General features: G+C 40.9%; 1 protein-coding gene and 2 long non-coding RNA genes across 3 annotated transcripts; all 3 read right to left on the reverse strand.

The window, feature by feature from the left end:
• Positions 1–831: 831 nt before the first annotated feature.
• Positions 832–2,177, reverse strand: LOC107699485 (trypsin-2-like). Its single transcript, XM_016500740.1, has 6 exons — positions 2,085–2,177; positions 1,834–1,984; positions 1,500–1,750; positions 1,264–1,400; positions 1,078–1,179; positions 832–979 (listed from the first exon to the last, which is right to left on the reverse strand). The coding sequence occupies exons 1-6, from the start codon at positions 2,146–2,148 to the stop codon at positions 932–934; spliced, it is 753 nt and encodes a 250-aa protein (XP_016356226.1). The 5' UTR covers positions 2,149–2,177; the 3' UTR covers positions 832–931.
• A 4,748-nt stretch (positions 2,178–6,925) lies between these two features.
• Positions 6,926–13,596, reverse strand: LOC107699488 (uncharacterized). Its single transcript, XR_001635464.1, has 3 exons — positions 13,522–13,596; positions 10,703–10,704; positions 6,926–6,937 (listed from the first exon to the last, which is right to left on the reverse strand). It is a non-coding gene; the product is annotated as an uncharacterized LOC107699488 (long non-coding RNA).
• LOC107699487 (uncharacterized) lies at positions 7,013–7,335 on the reverse strand. Its single transcript, XR_001635463.1, has 2 exons — positions 7,256–7,335; positions 7,013–7,157 (listed from the first exon to the last, which is right to left on the reverse strand). It is a non-coding gene; the product is annotated as an uncharacterized LOC107699487 (long non-coding RNA).
• Positions 13,597–14,923: the final 1,327 nt, after the last annotated feature.

Below are 14,923 nucleotides of genomic sequence, written 5' to 3' on the forward strand. Positions count from 1 at the left end.
AACAAGCCACAACACAATGAAATTAGCTCAATAATGGAAACAAGCCGCAACACAACAAAATTAGCACAACACAGCAAAATTAGTCCTATGCATTGTGTTGTAGCTTGTTTCCGTTGTGTTGTGCACTACTGGGACACTGTAGCCATGAGTTAGGCTATAATCAAGTTGGATACAATACTGCAAGTAGACTGGAACTGGAAGTGGACAAAGGTCTCAGTAAATCATAGAGTCTAATGTGAGTGTGTGTTATTAGCCTATATGAAGCCTTATTATGTGTAACGTTAGGCTACTAATAATTTTAGTCACACAACATATCATCAGACTATAGACTATATTGCATTTGTAAACAACATGTTAAATCTCAAGACAGCATCTCTTTCTTTAGCTGTTATTCAGATTAAACCTCATAAATAATTTAATGAATAGTTTTGATACAGTTGTTACAGAAACATGTTGAAGCTGTTTTATGAAGACAATCGACAATTTATGTCAGTGCTAACAATCATCATCTTGCTTGTCTTGAACATTACTTTCTCTGAAATTCCTAGAAATTATTTTTCCAGTCTATTTGTTGAAATAACGGTATCTACATGATTTATATTTATTGCATTTATTAATACATTTATTTTGAATTAATTATATTTATTATTAAAAATATTAGAATCAACTTGTATATTTAGCCTTCTGCTGAATTGCTAACATAATATAGGCACTTTGTTGTGTGTTACTTTTGTAATAAGTTTTGCTACAAGCATGATTCATTTAAACGTAGGCCCATTAAAGTACAGTGTTTGTTAAAACAATATAAATGAAGCACTTGGAGAAAGCAGAGTATTTTAAATGCTTTTATTTTCACAGGTTTTTAATCTCCAGAACAAAGAAAAACTGATGGATTGCAGATTTGGAGGCTGTATGTGATTTTGTATCAGCTTTAGTTGTTACTCATGGTGTCGGCGATCCATTGGCTGAACATGCAGACCTTGAAGAAAAGAGAATTCATAAAAATCATATAAGTGCTTCATATTAAACTAAACATATTGCTTTGCAACAATTATTAAACAACAACAGCTATATTACCTTGCCATAGACACCAGGATGATCCTTCTCAGCACAGCCATAACCCCAGGACACAATACCCTGCAGCTCACCATTGCACACCACAGGGCCACCAGAGTCACCCTGAAGAAGACAAACATAACAACTGGTTATTATTCAGATACTATTGATATTTGTGCAACAACGGTACATCTTGTCATCCTCTACCTGGCAAGAGTCCTTTCCTCCCTCCAGGTATCCAGCACAGAACATGGTATCGGTGATCATACCAGGGTAGGAGTTGTTACAGTCGCTGTCGGACAGGATGGGGATCTCCAGACACTGAAGCTTGTTGGGATCAGCAGCTACAAAGAATTGAAAGCAAGAGCAACAGAGATGGAGTGAACTGAAGTGCTATGAACATGAAGTGTGAAGGAAGTGACATCAAGAATCCTGACACTCACTGGAACTCATGGTGTTTCCCCAGCCAGTAACACTGCACATAGTGCCATCGGCGGCACAGCCATTGGGCAGGGCCACAGTCTGCACGTACTGATTGAGGGTAGCGGGCTTGCTAAGCTTGATCAGCATGATGTCACTGTCAAGGATCCAGGAGTCAAAGTCGGGGTGGGGGATGACCTTCTCAGATGAGATGAACTGCTCAGATCCCTCATTTACTACGATGTTGTGCTCGCCCAAACGGACCTCCACACGTCTGAAAGACAAAGTCTAATATTATTCAGAACTGAAGAAACCAATGGACTGATACATGAACTACTTTATGAATACATCACTTACGACATGTAGCAGTGAGCAGCAGACACAACCCAGTACTCGCTGACCAGAGAGCCACTGCAGAAGTGGTAGCCAGAGTTCAGAGACACCTGCCAGGGCTGGGAATAGGGTGTGCACTCATATCCACCAACAATCTTGTCATCATCCAGAGCAACTACACAAATGAGAGAGTATCGTCAGTATATTGACTATAATTATCTGCAAAATGAGTGAAAGTCATAACTGCAGTGAATCAATGAATGGAGAGCACTCACAGGCGGCTCCAAGGAGCACCAGGAACATCAAAGACCTCATGACTGCTGATTGAACCTGTTCCATTAAGGTCTCGCTCCTCACTCGCAGTATTTATGGAACTGTCAGCCTATGTATCCACGCCCAAGTGCTCCGCCATTGACCAATCAGCTCCAAAAGACCTGTCTGAATATGTATATTTTAGGCTTTGTGACCTTGACAGCAAGTTTCCAGCGGGAAACATGTTTTCGACAGCTGTCCATCTTCTCACCCATGGTTTGCATCTGAACATTTCTCTATATTCAATGTAATTTTGGGTGTGCTTAGTTTTTACATTCAGCAGTCATATTTCTGTATGTAGTACACACTGTTTATTACAGTATGTAGAGAGTATTTATTTCAATTGGATGATGAATGATGACATGTTCTTTCTGTATTGTCCATCCCATAATAGCAGTTTTGTTCAGATAATACAGGGGTCTGCGGAGTTCAAAAAATAATTTAACAGCTTGTTAAACATTTGTACATGTAATAACCCTCACAGCGGTCTTCAACGGATATGGAGATATTTTATTCTGTCAGAGAGTAGAAAGTTGATTAATTCAGTCCGCTGTTAAACGTTTGTTTAATTGAGTGTCTGATGTAAGTCTAAATCCTACAGAAACACATTTATATTGACAGCATGGAACACTTTACTGTTTTTAAGCACTTATTTCATTACCATCAGAGACCCTTGAAGTTGAAAATGCAACTATAATGCAACACAGTTAAAGACAATGTACAGGTAAAATGAGAATGTTTTATCTGTGAAATGTCCATTATCACTGCAGTTTTTTTTTTTACCAGTTGTGGGACATATTTATATCAACATATCCTATATCAGAATCAGAATCAGAATGAGCTTTATTGCCAGGTATGTTTACACATACGAGGAATTTGTTTTTGTGACAGAAGCTTCCACAGTGCAACAGAATCACAGTGACAGAACAAAAACACAGATAATAAAAATAGTAAATAGTAAAGTAAATAGGGAATAACAGTATACAGATTGACAATTGTATGTACAGATATATTACAATAGACAGTTTTGTATGTACAGGTATATTATGTGCAAATTCGAAAAGTATGTGTGTTAGATAAATAAGTATATAAGTGCACTTATATACTACACTATAAAATAGTGTTGTGTGTTCCACAATTATTGTCAAGTGTTCATGAGATGGACTGTTCCTGTGTCTGGCCGTTCTGGTGCGCAGTGCTCTGTAGCGCCGACCAGACGGCAACAGTTCAAAGAGGGAGTGTGCTGGATGTGAGGGGTCCAGAGCGATTTTGACAGCCCTTTTGCTCACTCTGGATAAGTACAGTTCTTGGAGAGAAGGGAGGGTTGTACCAATGATTCGCTCAGCAGTCCGGACTACCCTCTGAAGTCTTCTGAGGTCAGATTTGGGGGGGGAGTGCAGGGGGGTTTCTCCTGAAGCCCACGATAATCTCCACTCTTTTGAGTTTGTTCCGCTCCAGGTTGTTAAGACTGCACCAGACAGCCAGCTCTTTAACCTCCTGTCTGTAAGCAGACTCGTCACCGTCCTGAATGAGGCCGATAAGTATGGTGTCATTTGCAAACTTTAGGAGCTTGACAGAGGGGTCCTTTGAAGTGCAGTCGTTTGTGTAGAGGGAGAAAAGCAGTGGGGAGAGAACACATCCCTGAGGGGCGCCAGTGCTGATGGTGCCGGTGCTGGATGAGAATTTTCCCAGCTTTACTAGCTGCTGCCTGTCTGTCAGGAAGCTGGTGATCCACTGACAGACGGAGGTGGGCACGGAGAGCTGAGTTAATTTGGGCAGGAGGAGGTTTGGGATGATAGTGTTAAAAGCCGAGCTGAAGTCCACAAACAATATCCTCACATAAATCCCTGGTCTGTCTAGATGTTGCAGAACATAATGCAGTCCCATATTGATTGCATCGTCCACAGACCTGTTTGCTCTGTAGGCAAACTGAACAGGATCCAGCAAGGGTCCATGTCCTTCAGGTGGGCCAGCACCAGTTTTTCAAATGATTTATATAATCTCTATATCTATATAATCTCTATATAATCTATATAATCTCTATATCTATATAATCTCCATCTGAAATTGGCTGCTTTAAATATAATCCTATAAGTCATGTGCATAATGAAATCATTTTGTTTTTACATTTACATTTATTCATTTAGCAGAGCTTCTCATAGCTTCTCTTAACTTTCTCTTTTTTTAACTCTTTCCCAATCATTGATGGAGTTTTTAATATTTCCGTGTTTTTACTGTTATCAGACTACAGTTACTATTCGTTGATTACATGATTACTTTTCATGAATTACTTATTCATACAATAGTAATACATTATTCATAATTTATTGATTCTCTTTAATTATTCTTTTTCATCTTTTCAAATTTCCTTTCTAAAATAGCCTACCACTTATATACATTCACACAAAGACAAGTTACTACTCAGGTGACTATGATTACACAGAAAATTAAAAGGACACACAGCATTGGATTTACAGAAATCATTTCAAATTTAAGTAGTTTTCTCAAAATTTGAACTGCATCAACTACTGGTAAACACCTTCGTTTTTATTTGAATTATCGCTCAGTGCTTTATGCAACCATGTATTACTGTGTCTTTCGAAGTCATTTGTCTTTCAAACATTAAAATGCACAAATTCACATTTGTTGTTTACATGTAATGTAGGGATTTCCTTTTTTTTTTGTCAGCTGAACTTCTTTGACCTTATCTATTTCCCTGAAGCACCTGCTGATATTTTAAGATAATAAGTAAATAAGTAACTTTTGTCACAGTTCTCTGACCTTAGTTAATGGTCACATGACACTGTAAACAAATTAAATATTTCTTTTTTCAAGTAAATGTTTTATTTTGATTGTTGGTATTTTAAAATTATTTATGTTAATTTCACATTTCTATAATTTAATTATTAGCTTTTCGTTAAACTCACTAACCCCTGCAGTTCCTTCATAAACCCCATTTTGAGAAACCTTGAAATAATGTTCAGTGCACTCCATGTTGTTAATAACAACTTTGTCACGGTCACGGTGTGTGGAGGCAGGCAGGATGACGAGGACGACAAGGATTCAAATAATGATATTTAATGTAGACACAACAAGGCAGATTCAGGAAGATGAATCAGGAGCCCTTCCCGGGCTGAATTGGGGATCCGGAGCCCTTCCCGGGTTCGACAGGGGATCGGGAGCCCTTCCCGGGCTCGACAGGGGATCGGGAGCCCTTCCGAGGCTCGACAGGGGATCGGGAGCCCTTCCGAGGCTCGACAGGGGATCGGGAGCCCTTCCTGGGCTAAACTGAGGATTCCGAGGTCTCTCCTCCTCTTGATAGAATGTACAGAGGCAGTTGTCCAGGTAGTGCGTGAGGTGAGCCAGAGACAGAAAGTAATTTGTGTGGTCCTCAAGAGAGCGTTCCCCCTGCTCCAGCAGGAGGATGTGGAAGTCGGGGTAATCCATAACACGAAAAATAAAAACTGACAAAAAAACGGAAAAACAAGCGAGGGGAAAGACGCCGCTATACGTTACTTTTGGGTCGGTTAGTCTGTCACGGTGTGTGGAGGCAGGCAGGATGACGAGGACGACAAGGATTCAAATAATTATATTTAATGTAGACACAACAAGGCAGATTCAGGAAGATGAGACACACACTCAGGGTAATATTCACAATAACCGACAACCAAAGCTGAAACAGACAGGAAGGGAAGAAACCACAATAAACAGTCCACAGGGGCGTTACAAACTTCTTTCTCTTTGTATTTTTCTAACAGTGTGGTACAAGATTATCCTTTTAAATCAATGTGATAAACAAGTTACGTCATAAGTAATCCAAAATGTAATCAAAATGTAGTCTGATTATATTACCTAAAATGTGTAATGGATTTCGTTACTAACTAAAATTTTTGTCATTTAATTTGGAATTAGTAGCTACTACAATTTGTAAGTAATCTACCCAGCATTGCTAACAAATATCAATAACAATATACCGTATGCTTGTCTTTAAAGGAGACATAACACACAGTTTCTCTCATATTAATCTTGAGTACCTATAGAATAGTATTGCATCCTTCATATCCCTGAAGAGTTTTTAGTTTTATCAGACTTATAAAAGAAAGATACAGCTGTACCACTTCTCTGCGAAAACAGTTGAGGTCCTCGAGGCGTCCATGGGCGGAGCTAAGGAGTCATGAGCGTGCACAGCTTTCGCGTAGCTTTTGTTCTTTGGGAAGCTGAACAAGGTTATCTTTCCCTCATGACCAAAACACATTTATTTGGTGACTGTTGATTTTGTGGTCAACAACAAAACGTAAAGTCCTTCTTGAGCAAGCCCTGTGCAGCGCTGCCGACGTCTTCCGTAATCTGAATGAAACACGTCGATGGGTGTGCTCTTGCTCTCGTTTTGGTTTATGTGTGCAAGCCTCTTTCTAGAGAGATCTGCACATAAAAGGAATTCCGCCCTTTATGACGTCATACAGGGCTATACTCAAAAAAAATCTTTCCGAAACTTATACAAACCCTGAAGGAGTTTCTTTGGCACAGAAATACTCCGTCAAACGTCCAACTCTTTTTTTTAAACTTTGGTAATGTTTAGCATAAGAATCCAACTTTTTAGCAGTGTAAATAAGTCAGAATGCATGAAATAGTATAGACATCTCCTTCAACATTTCTTTTGTTGGACATTCCTAAATGCTTGTTTCTCTTTGATAGGATAACTGTGTTTCTTCATAAACTGCTTGTCAGTATTAATTTCTAGAAATATTGAAAACTTTGTTGTGAGTTGCTTTGTCAAGTAATTTTTGCTAAGAGCATCATACATTTAAATGTCGGTCTGTTAAAGTGCTTAAAACAATATATTCAGTGTTACTTGACAAATATGAATGAAGCACTTGCAAAAAGCAGAATATTTTAAATGCTTTTATTTTCACAGGTTTTTAATCTCCAAAACAAAGAAAAACTGATGGATTGCAGATTTGGAGGCTGTATGTGATTTTGTATCAGCTTTAGTTGTTACTCATGGTGTCGGCGATCCATTGGCTGAACATGCAGACCTTGAAGAAAAGAGAATTCATAAAAATCATATAAGTGCTTCATATTAAACTAAACATATTGCTTTGCAACAATTATTAAACAACAACAGCTATATTACCTTGCCATAGACACCAGGATGATCCTTCTCAGCACAGCCATAACCCCAGGACACAATACCCTGCAGCTCACCATTGCACAAAATGCAACCGTCAAGGTTTAACGCTTACCTGCTGAAGGGCAACATCCCTCGAAATGCCAGCCACCGAACCTCGTTGGCGTGTTGCGCTGACTGTCAACTAAAGATGACACAAAGCAACAAACGAAATCGAGACCCCATTCAGTCAAGCCAAACAGCCTATATACCCTCCCACTGGCTGCGGATAGGGCAGCCCATGAGCGAACGACCGACCTCTCACACCATAATCGCGGAGATAGACCAGTTGACCCTCCCCCAGTGGTGTATTTCGAACATGTGGATCATGCTGCGCTTTTCGGCGCTCCGCAGCAACTCTCAAGTGCTCCCGTGCCCCTTCAAAAGCCACCTGCAATCGGGTTTGATGCTCTATGACCCACTCATGTACATTACCTGCAGCAGTCTCCTCCACTCTACCTAACAAAAAGTCAACCGGTAGACGAGGCTCTTGGCCAAACATCAAATAAAATGGTGACTCACCGGTCGATTGATGGGGGGTGGTATTGTAACTAAACAATACCCGAGGAAGACATGAAGCCCAATCCCGCTTACTTGAGGGAGGCAAAGTTCCCAAACGGACCTCCACACGTCTGAAAGACAAAGTCTAATATTATTCAGAACTGAGGAAACCTATGGACTGATACATGAACTACTTTATGAATACATCACTTATGACATGTAGCAGTGGGCAGCAGACACAACCCAGTACTCGCTGACCAGAGAGCCACCGCAGAAGTGGTAGCCAGAGTTCAGAGACACCTGCCAGGGCTGGGAATAGGGTGTGCACTCATATCCACAGTTGGCGAACTAACTCAGTCGTACGCTCTATGCCCTGGTGTCCGTGCTCCTGGTGCAACCACCTTAAAACATCTAATCTTAACTCCGAGGGTAAAAGCACTTGAAAGGTTTCCTCCCTACCATCAAGGCGGAAAATTCGGCGGTACAACACACCTTCACGTTCCACCAGACGGTCCCACTGGCGAAGTAAGGTCAGGCTGCTCTTAGAAAAAGAACGGCGCTCCTCCAAGCTGGGAAAGATCTAGTATCGTCAGTATATTGACTATAATTATCTGCAAAATGAGTGAAAGTCATAACTGCAGTGAATCAGTGAATGGAGTCTATAACTCACAGGCGGCTCCAAGGAGCACCAGGAACACCAAAGACCTCATGACTGCTGATTGAACCTGTTCCATTAAGGTCTAGCTCCTCACTCGCAGTATTTATGGAACTGTCAGCCTATGTATCCACGCCCAAGTGCTCCGCCATTGACCAATCAGCTCCAAAAGACCTGTCTGAAGTCTAATAAAGAATACGCTATCATTATGTTTCCAGGAAGAGAAAACTGTATGTTAGGGTTGCATTGGCACCCAGTGTATAGAAAATATATAATATCAAGATATATATATTTTTTAGACTTAATTTTCACATATAAAGCCAAAACCTCAATAACAGTGAAAATCCATCTGCGATACAATAATATTAATATTATAGGGAACAAATTAGAGCACAAAATTACATTTTTAAACAGTGTAGATGAAACTGTGTGTCAATGTTTGATACAACCAGGGAGATCCAGCAGCTATGCTGTTGAATATGTATATTTTAGGCTTTGTGACCTACACAGCAGGTTTCCAACCCTGAAAGAAGTTTTGATCAGCTGTCCATCTTCTCACCCAGGTTTTGCGTCTGTACTTGTCCCTGACTGTTTCACAATTTAGTCGAAAAACAGAACATTTTTCCTGGTAATTTTTCTCACAAGAAGTTAATAGATTGGTTGTAGTATTTCTAAATCCAGTTTAAATTTCCAGTATGTCCACTTAAAAAGATGTTTACTCTGTTTGTGGCAATTTTGTTGTTGTTGTTGTTTGTGAAATTTTATTTTACTCATGAGTTGTCTTTGTCAATGATTTCACTGCTAAACAAAGTTGTTCATGTTATTGATACCTATTATAGCTTATGTTTAAATCATATGCAATCAGTATTTGTGCTTCATGCAACTGTTTTTTGTGCTTTTTATAATGCGAAAATCTTATTAGCTTTAGATTATATGTGCAATTAGAATATTTAAATTACACTACAATTAGAAATATCTGAAATTGTTACAAATAATTTTTTTTTTAAATGTTAACAAAATTGTTAAAATAACAAGTAAATGTTAACCTTTGCAGTATCTTAGTAAATTTTATTAAGAAATTAATCAATTAAAATAAAATAATTAATTAAAATAGAAAAACAAGAAATTCATACATAAATAGATTTATGAATTTGCATTTAACTGATTTTATTTTTATCATGAATAGACCTTAACAAAAATTTTCAGCAGGTGAGATATAATTATGCTGCATGTGCAGTACATGTGCGTATATTCACATGACCTAAAACATGCTATCTAAAGGTTATGCGAAACACATTTGATCCCATTGTCATTTCACATTTACACCTTGGATAGGATGTTAAGTCCAGTTTAATCAAAGCCAACTGCAATGTATATTAATTACCAAGAATTAGATTTTGACTATTAATCATTTAGTTTGTTACAGAACAGTACATATGTTTCACATATGTTTATCGTAAAAAAGCTTCATTTATAATTATTGTAAAATTACTTACAACATACAACAACTGCTTATTAAATATTGTGCCCTAAAGCCTGACACATGTTAAAGTCATCTGGAAACAATAGATGCACAGGTCTAACATTTTAATTTTGCTAATGGCAGAGTAAATGATCCTTTGCTTATGATATTCTGTTTTGATTTCCTGGCTCCACACGGTTAACATCAGTGTTCATGACATTAGTCTTGACAGATGGATATTGTACATTTTATCAGTTTTTTTTTTCTTTAAGAAAGAGTCTAGATTTTTTCCTGCATTATTTACAAAAAAGAAAAACATGCACAAATGTCTTACATCAACAGATTTATTCTTTATTGATTCTCACATTCAGTTAGGAAGATCTTGTAAGTCACAATTTTTAATATAAGGTCAATTCAACCAATGATAAAAAGGAGTAGTGGAATAAATCGTACATGTATATTGTAATTGATAAGGTCCTTTTTGTCAGGGTTAGTGTTAGGGACAAGGTATGCCGCACAGCACAGTCGCAGTCAGGCTGTATGGGAATGACGCTGAAGCCAGTTAGAATCAGCAGCTACAGAAAGAAAGAATTAAAACCCAAAAACAATTTTCTCGAGTTGTGGTGTCTTGTCTAGTGACACTGCACATGGCAGCAGCAGGGGCAGAGCTGCTGGGCAGAGCAATATGCTGCATATACTGACTGATCAGCATCAAGTCACTGTAGAGTCACTAGAATCACTGCTTAGAACCCTCATTCAGTACAGTGTTGTGCTCACCCAAAAATCTCAGCATGACAGCTACATTTGTTACGATTGTTAGATTTTTGAAATTGTCACAGAGTGGAATGCATCAAATGTTCTCAAGAATTAATAGTAAACTATATGTTAAAAAGGAAATTATATATATATATATATATATATATATATATATATATATATGTGTGTGTGTGTGTGTGTGTGTGTTTTTTTCGAAAGAGCATCAGCATTACCGTTACTCTTCCCAGGTCTATACCGAACTTCAAAGTCAAAGGCAGCAAGCTGGGCAGCCCAACGCTGCTCGGTGGCCCCCAGCTTTGCTGACGCCAAATGACTCAACGGATTATTGTCAGTATAAACAACACATTTGTGCCCCAACAAATACTCCCTGAACTTTTCGGTCATTGCCCACTTGAGCGCAAGAAACTCCAATTTCATGGAGCTATAATTTACCATGTTGCGCTCAGTGGGCCTCAAACTACGGCTGGCGTAGGCCACGGGTCGGACCTTCCCCTCCTGCTCCTGAGAAAGCACTGCCCCCAGCCCCTTGTTACTCGCATCGACTTCAAGAATGAACGGCAATGAGAAATCGGCATATGCAAGGATGGGCGCAGTCGTGAGCTTCTGTTTTAAAGTGTCAAAACTTTTGGCAATGCTCAGTCCATGCACTGGAAAAATTCCGCCCTGACGGTTTCTTATGCCTGCCCCCAACCAACTCTGCCACCAGCCTATGCAGAGGGGCTGCCAATTTGGCAAACCCCGCCACAAAGCGGCGGTAGTAACTGGCAAAGCCCAAAAAGGAACGGAGCTCTGTAACATTTCCTGGACGGCTCCATTTTGCTACCGCCTCGACTTTACCTGGATCCGTGGCCACCCCCTGGGAAGAAACCACATGACCCAAGTATGTTACCTGCTCTTTGAAAAACTCACATTTCCCCAACTTCGCCTTGAGGCCCTCGCGCTGCAGTCGACTCAAAACCACCTCCAACCATTCCAGATGTTGAGTCACTGAGGAGGAAAATACCACAATGTCATCCAGATATAAAAGTAACGACTGATGCCGCTGGTCACCAAACAATCTTTCCATCAAACGTTGGAAAGTGCTGGGGGCATTACAAAGCCCAAAGGGCATTCTATTCCATTCAAATAACCCAAATGGGGTACAGAATGCAGTCTTGGCCTTATCCCCCTCAGTGACTGGAACTTGGTTGTACCCACTGGCCAAATCCATAGTGGAGAACCAGCGGGCCCCTGTCAAGGCATCCAAGGTTTCCTCGATGCGAGGCAGCGGGAACGCATCCTTCCTTGTTTTTGAATTCAACTGACGGTAGTCTACGCACATGCGGAGACTGCCGTCCTTCTTTTTAACTAAGACAATGGGAGAGGCATAAGGACTGCAACTCTCCCGGATAATCTGGGCCTCAAGCAGCTGGTTAATATGAGTCTTCACCACATCATAGTCTGATGGGGGCAGGCGCCTATATCGCTGCCGGACCAGGACATCATCTACAAGGGGAATGGTATGAGAAATCAGGTTGGTACACCCCAGATCATTGTCATAAGCAGAAAACACAGACTGATATTTTTGTAACAAAGCCCTAACCTGACCTTGTTCTTCCAAACTGAGAGCAGATAAATCAATAGACTCCATCTGTTCCTGTACAGTAGGCTCTACCGTACAACCTTGCGACCCCACCGTAGCAAACACCTCCTTTACCTCGGTCACCCCTGGAGGCAAGCTAACCACGTACAATTGGGGAATACATAAAGTGATTCTTCTTGAACAGGCAAACAGACACAGGAAGTGCTTGTAATACCAAGTTTTATGTATTGTTCAAATAAGTACAAGCTAGAAAGGGAAGGAGTAAATAAAGAGAAAGACAGTTTATATACTGTACATTTATATATACACACACACACACACACACCGCTCTGTAGCTGGCCCAGTGTGTTGTGATTCGCTAAACTGTCAGTGCACTTCTAATCATCATGCCCCTCACCTCAGAATGTGCTCTGGTTGTATTGTAAACAATGGCGTCGTTAATATCGCTAATCAATTTGAGCCCGAATGAGACCCTGAGGATATTAGTGAAGAGGACTGCGCAGAGCCTGTGCAAGCACATGGCTCTTAATGGTATGTTTTTTGTTTGTTGTTGTCTCATACTTTTAGATACGCTGTTATTTGTAAATGCTACTGCCACAGCCCCAGGAAACTGCCGTTTAACTTTCTCCATGAGGCCCATTAGAGCAAAGGAGAACTCCAATAAACTCTTCCCCTTCAACTGCCTCCTGGAGAAAAAGGCTTCCTGCAGGGCTACGTGGGACTGAGAGCAACCAAAAACCTAACGTAATGCAAGGAAAATCTTTTCCGAATCCCCCTGTTCCTCTTCCGAACGATACCTGATCTCCTCTCATGCTTCCCCCTCTAAATGGTCAATTAGAAAGAAAGCCTGGTCAGATACTGACAAGTGACGAGCCCGAATACAGGCCCGTGCCTCCTCAATCCATTCGGTAAGGCCAATTCCTGACTTGCCGTTAAACTTGGGACATTTACGGTCCCTAGGCACAAACACAAATCTTTCAGGCTGGCTAGCACCCGCATTGACTAACTGAGGTGTAACAGGGGTTGCTTCTTGTTGTTGTCTCATACTTTTAGATACGCTGTTATTTGTAAATGCTACTGCTTATGTTAACTTCTAATATACGGTTTTATCCTGATTAAAGCTTTAATACAGCACGGCAACCGCATGCACATACATGTTTAACGCTTCTCATAGCTATGTAAAAAAATATCTGTCTGTCTATACACAAAGTGTATAATTGGAACTATAGAGTGAAAACAGTATCAAATCCTCCCACCAGGGGCGCCGCTAAGGTGGGGAAAGTTAGGACGATTCTAAGGGCCCACGCACTTTTGGGGCCCCCAGAGATCTGCCCGAATACAGGCCCGTGCCTCCTCAATCCATTCGGTAAGGCCAATTCCTGACTTGCCGTTAAACTTGGGACATTTACGGTCCCTAGGCACAAACACGAATCTTTCAGGCTGGCTAGCACCTGCATTGACTAGCTGAGGTGTAACAGGAGCTGATTCGGGCACATCAGGACCTGCCGCAAAAGGAGCGGGCAACGCAAGGGCACGCTCTCTGCGCAGCCTCTCATTGTCCACCTTCAACTGAGCCACAAGTTCTCCAAGTTCCCCAAGTTCGTCCTCCATTATTAACCCAGCACTTACCACCACATTTGATTTTTGCTATAGAAAATCTACAAATCCACACTCTGATTACATAGAGCAGCAGCAGGAAGCGCCGTGAGGTTGTCATGGCAACCAGATACACTACTCGCGAATTACGGCTGTACTTCTATTTTGCCACACTAAACTTAGCAATAAACACGTTGAAAATAATACATCCTGCCGACTACGCCAGAATGTGGCAGGGGGAGGGAACGAGTTCTAATTAATACCAAGCGACTGCGCCACCCTGGGTATGGCCCAGGGACCAATACCAAATAAAGTACTTTCTGAAAGCACACAGGTTAGTTCACTAGCAGTAGGCAGGAGACGTAGATATAAAAAAGGTACACATTTTATTAAAGATAGTTGAAAATACAAAGACCAAAAATGCCCCCTCAAGACAAGACAAAACAAACTTATTGAGATACAGTAAGAAAAGATAACCAGGGTCGTCAACACATAAGTGTCCTGGTGCAAGAGCCGAGGCTTACCAGCAGGGAATACGGCCAAGTTGGCATAATACAACCTCCACAGCAAGTCACCTCCCCTTATACCTGTGCACCCACACTCACACAGCAAACACACTCCACTCCTCCACGCTTCACACAACACTCGTGACAAGAGGACCGCCACCAGAAAGAGACTGATCCCGCTCTGCTTTAACGCGCGTCTGGCGGATGCACCGGGTAGCGCCGCTTCACACTTTTGGAGTACTTGCTTTTTGCAGTTTCGCGTGGGCTGTAATTTAAAAACAGCGCCTAATATAAGGTCTCCCTCGCTTCGGCGATCGGCCCACCGGGAATGTCCCGGTGCTCCCGATGGCCAGTAGCTACATCGCTGGGTATGTTCAAGTAAGCTAGATATGCCCAGATGATGCGCAATTAGGCTTATTTAATATATTATGATGAGTCTCGAGTTCAGTATTTACACTAAATCTGTGCAGATTTGGCTTACATGAACTTCCTCAAGAAATTAATTAGTAAACATAATTTACGAAAAGTAACCCGCCAAATTGGCTAGTGATTTGAC

Source organism: Sinocyclocheilus anshuiensis, unplaced genomic scaffold (assembly GCF_001515605.1).
Source record: "Sinocyclocheilus anshuiensis isolate Anshui unplaced genomic scaffold, SAMN03320099.WGS_v1.1 scaffold670, whole genome shotgun sequence".
NCBI lineage: Eukaryota > Metazoa > Chordata > Actinopteri > Cypriniformes > Cyprinidae > Sinocyclocheilus > Sinocyclocheilus anshuiensis.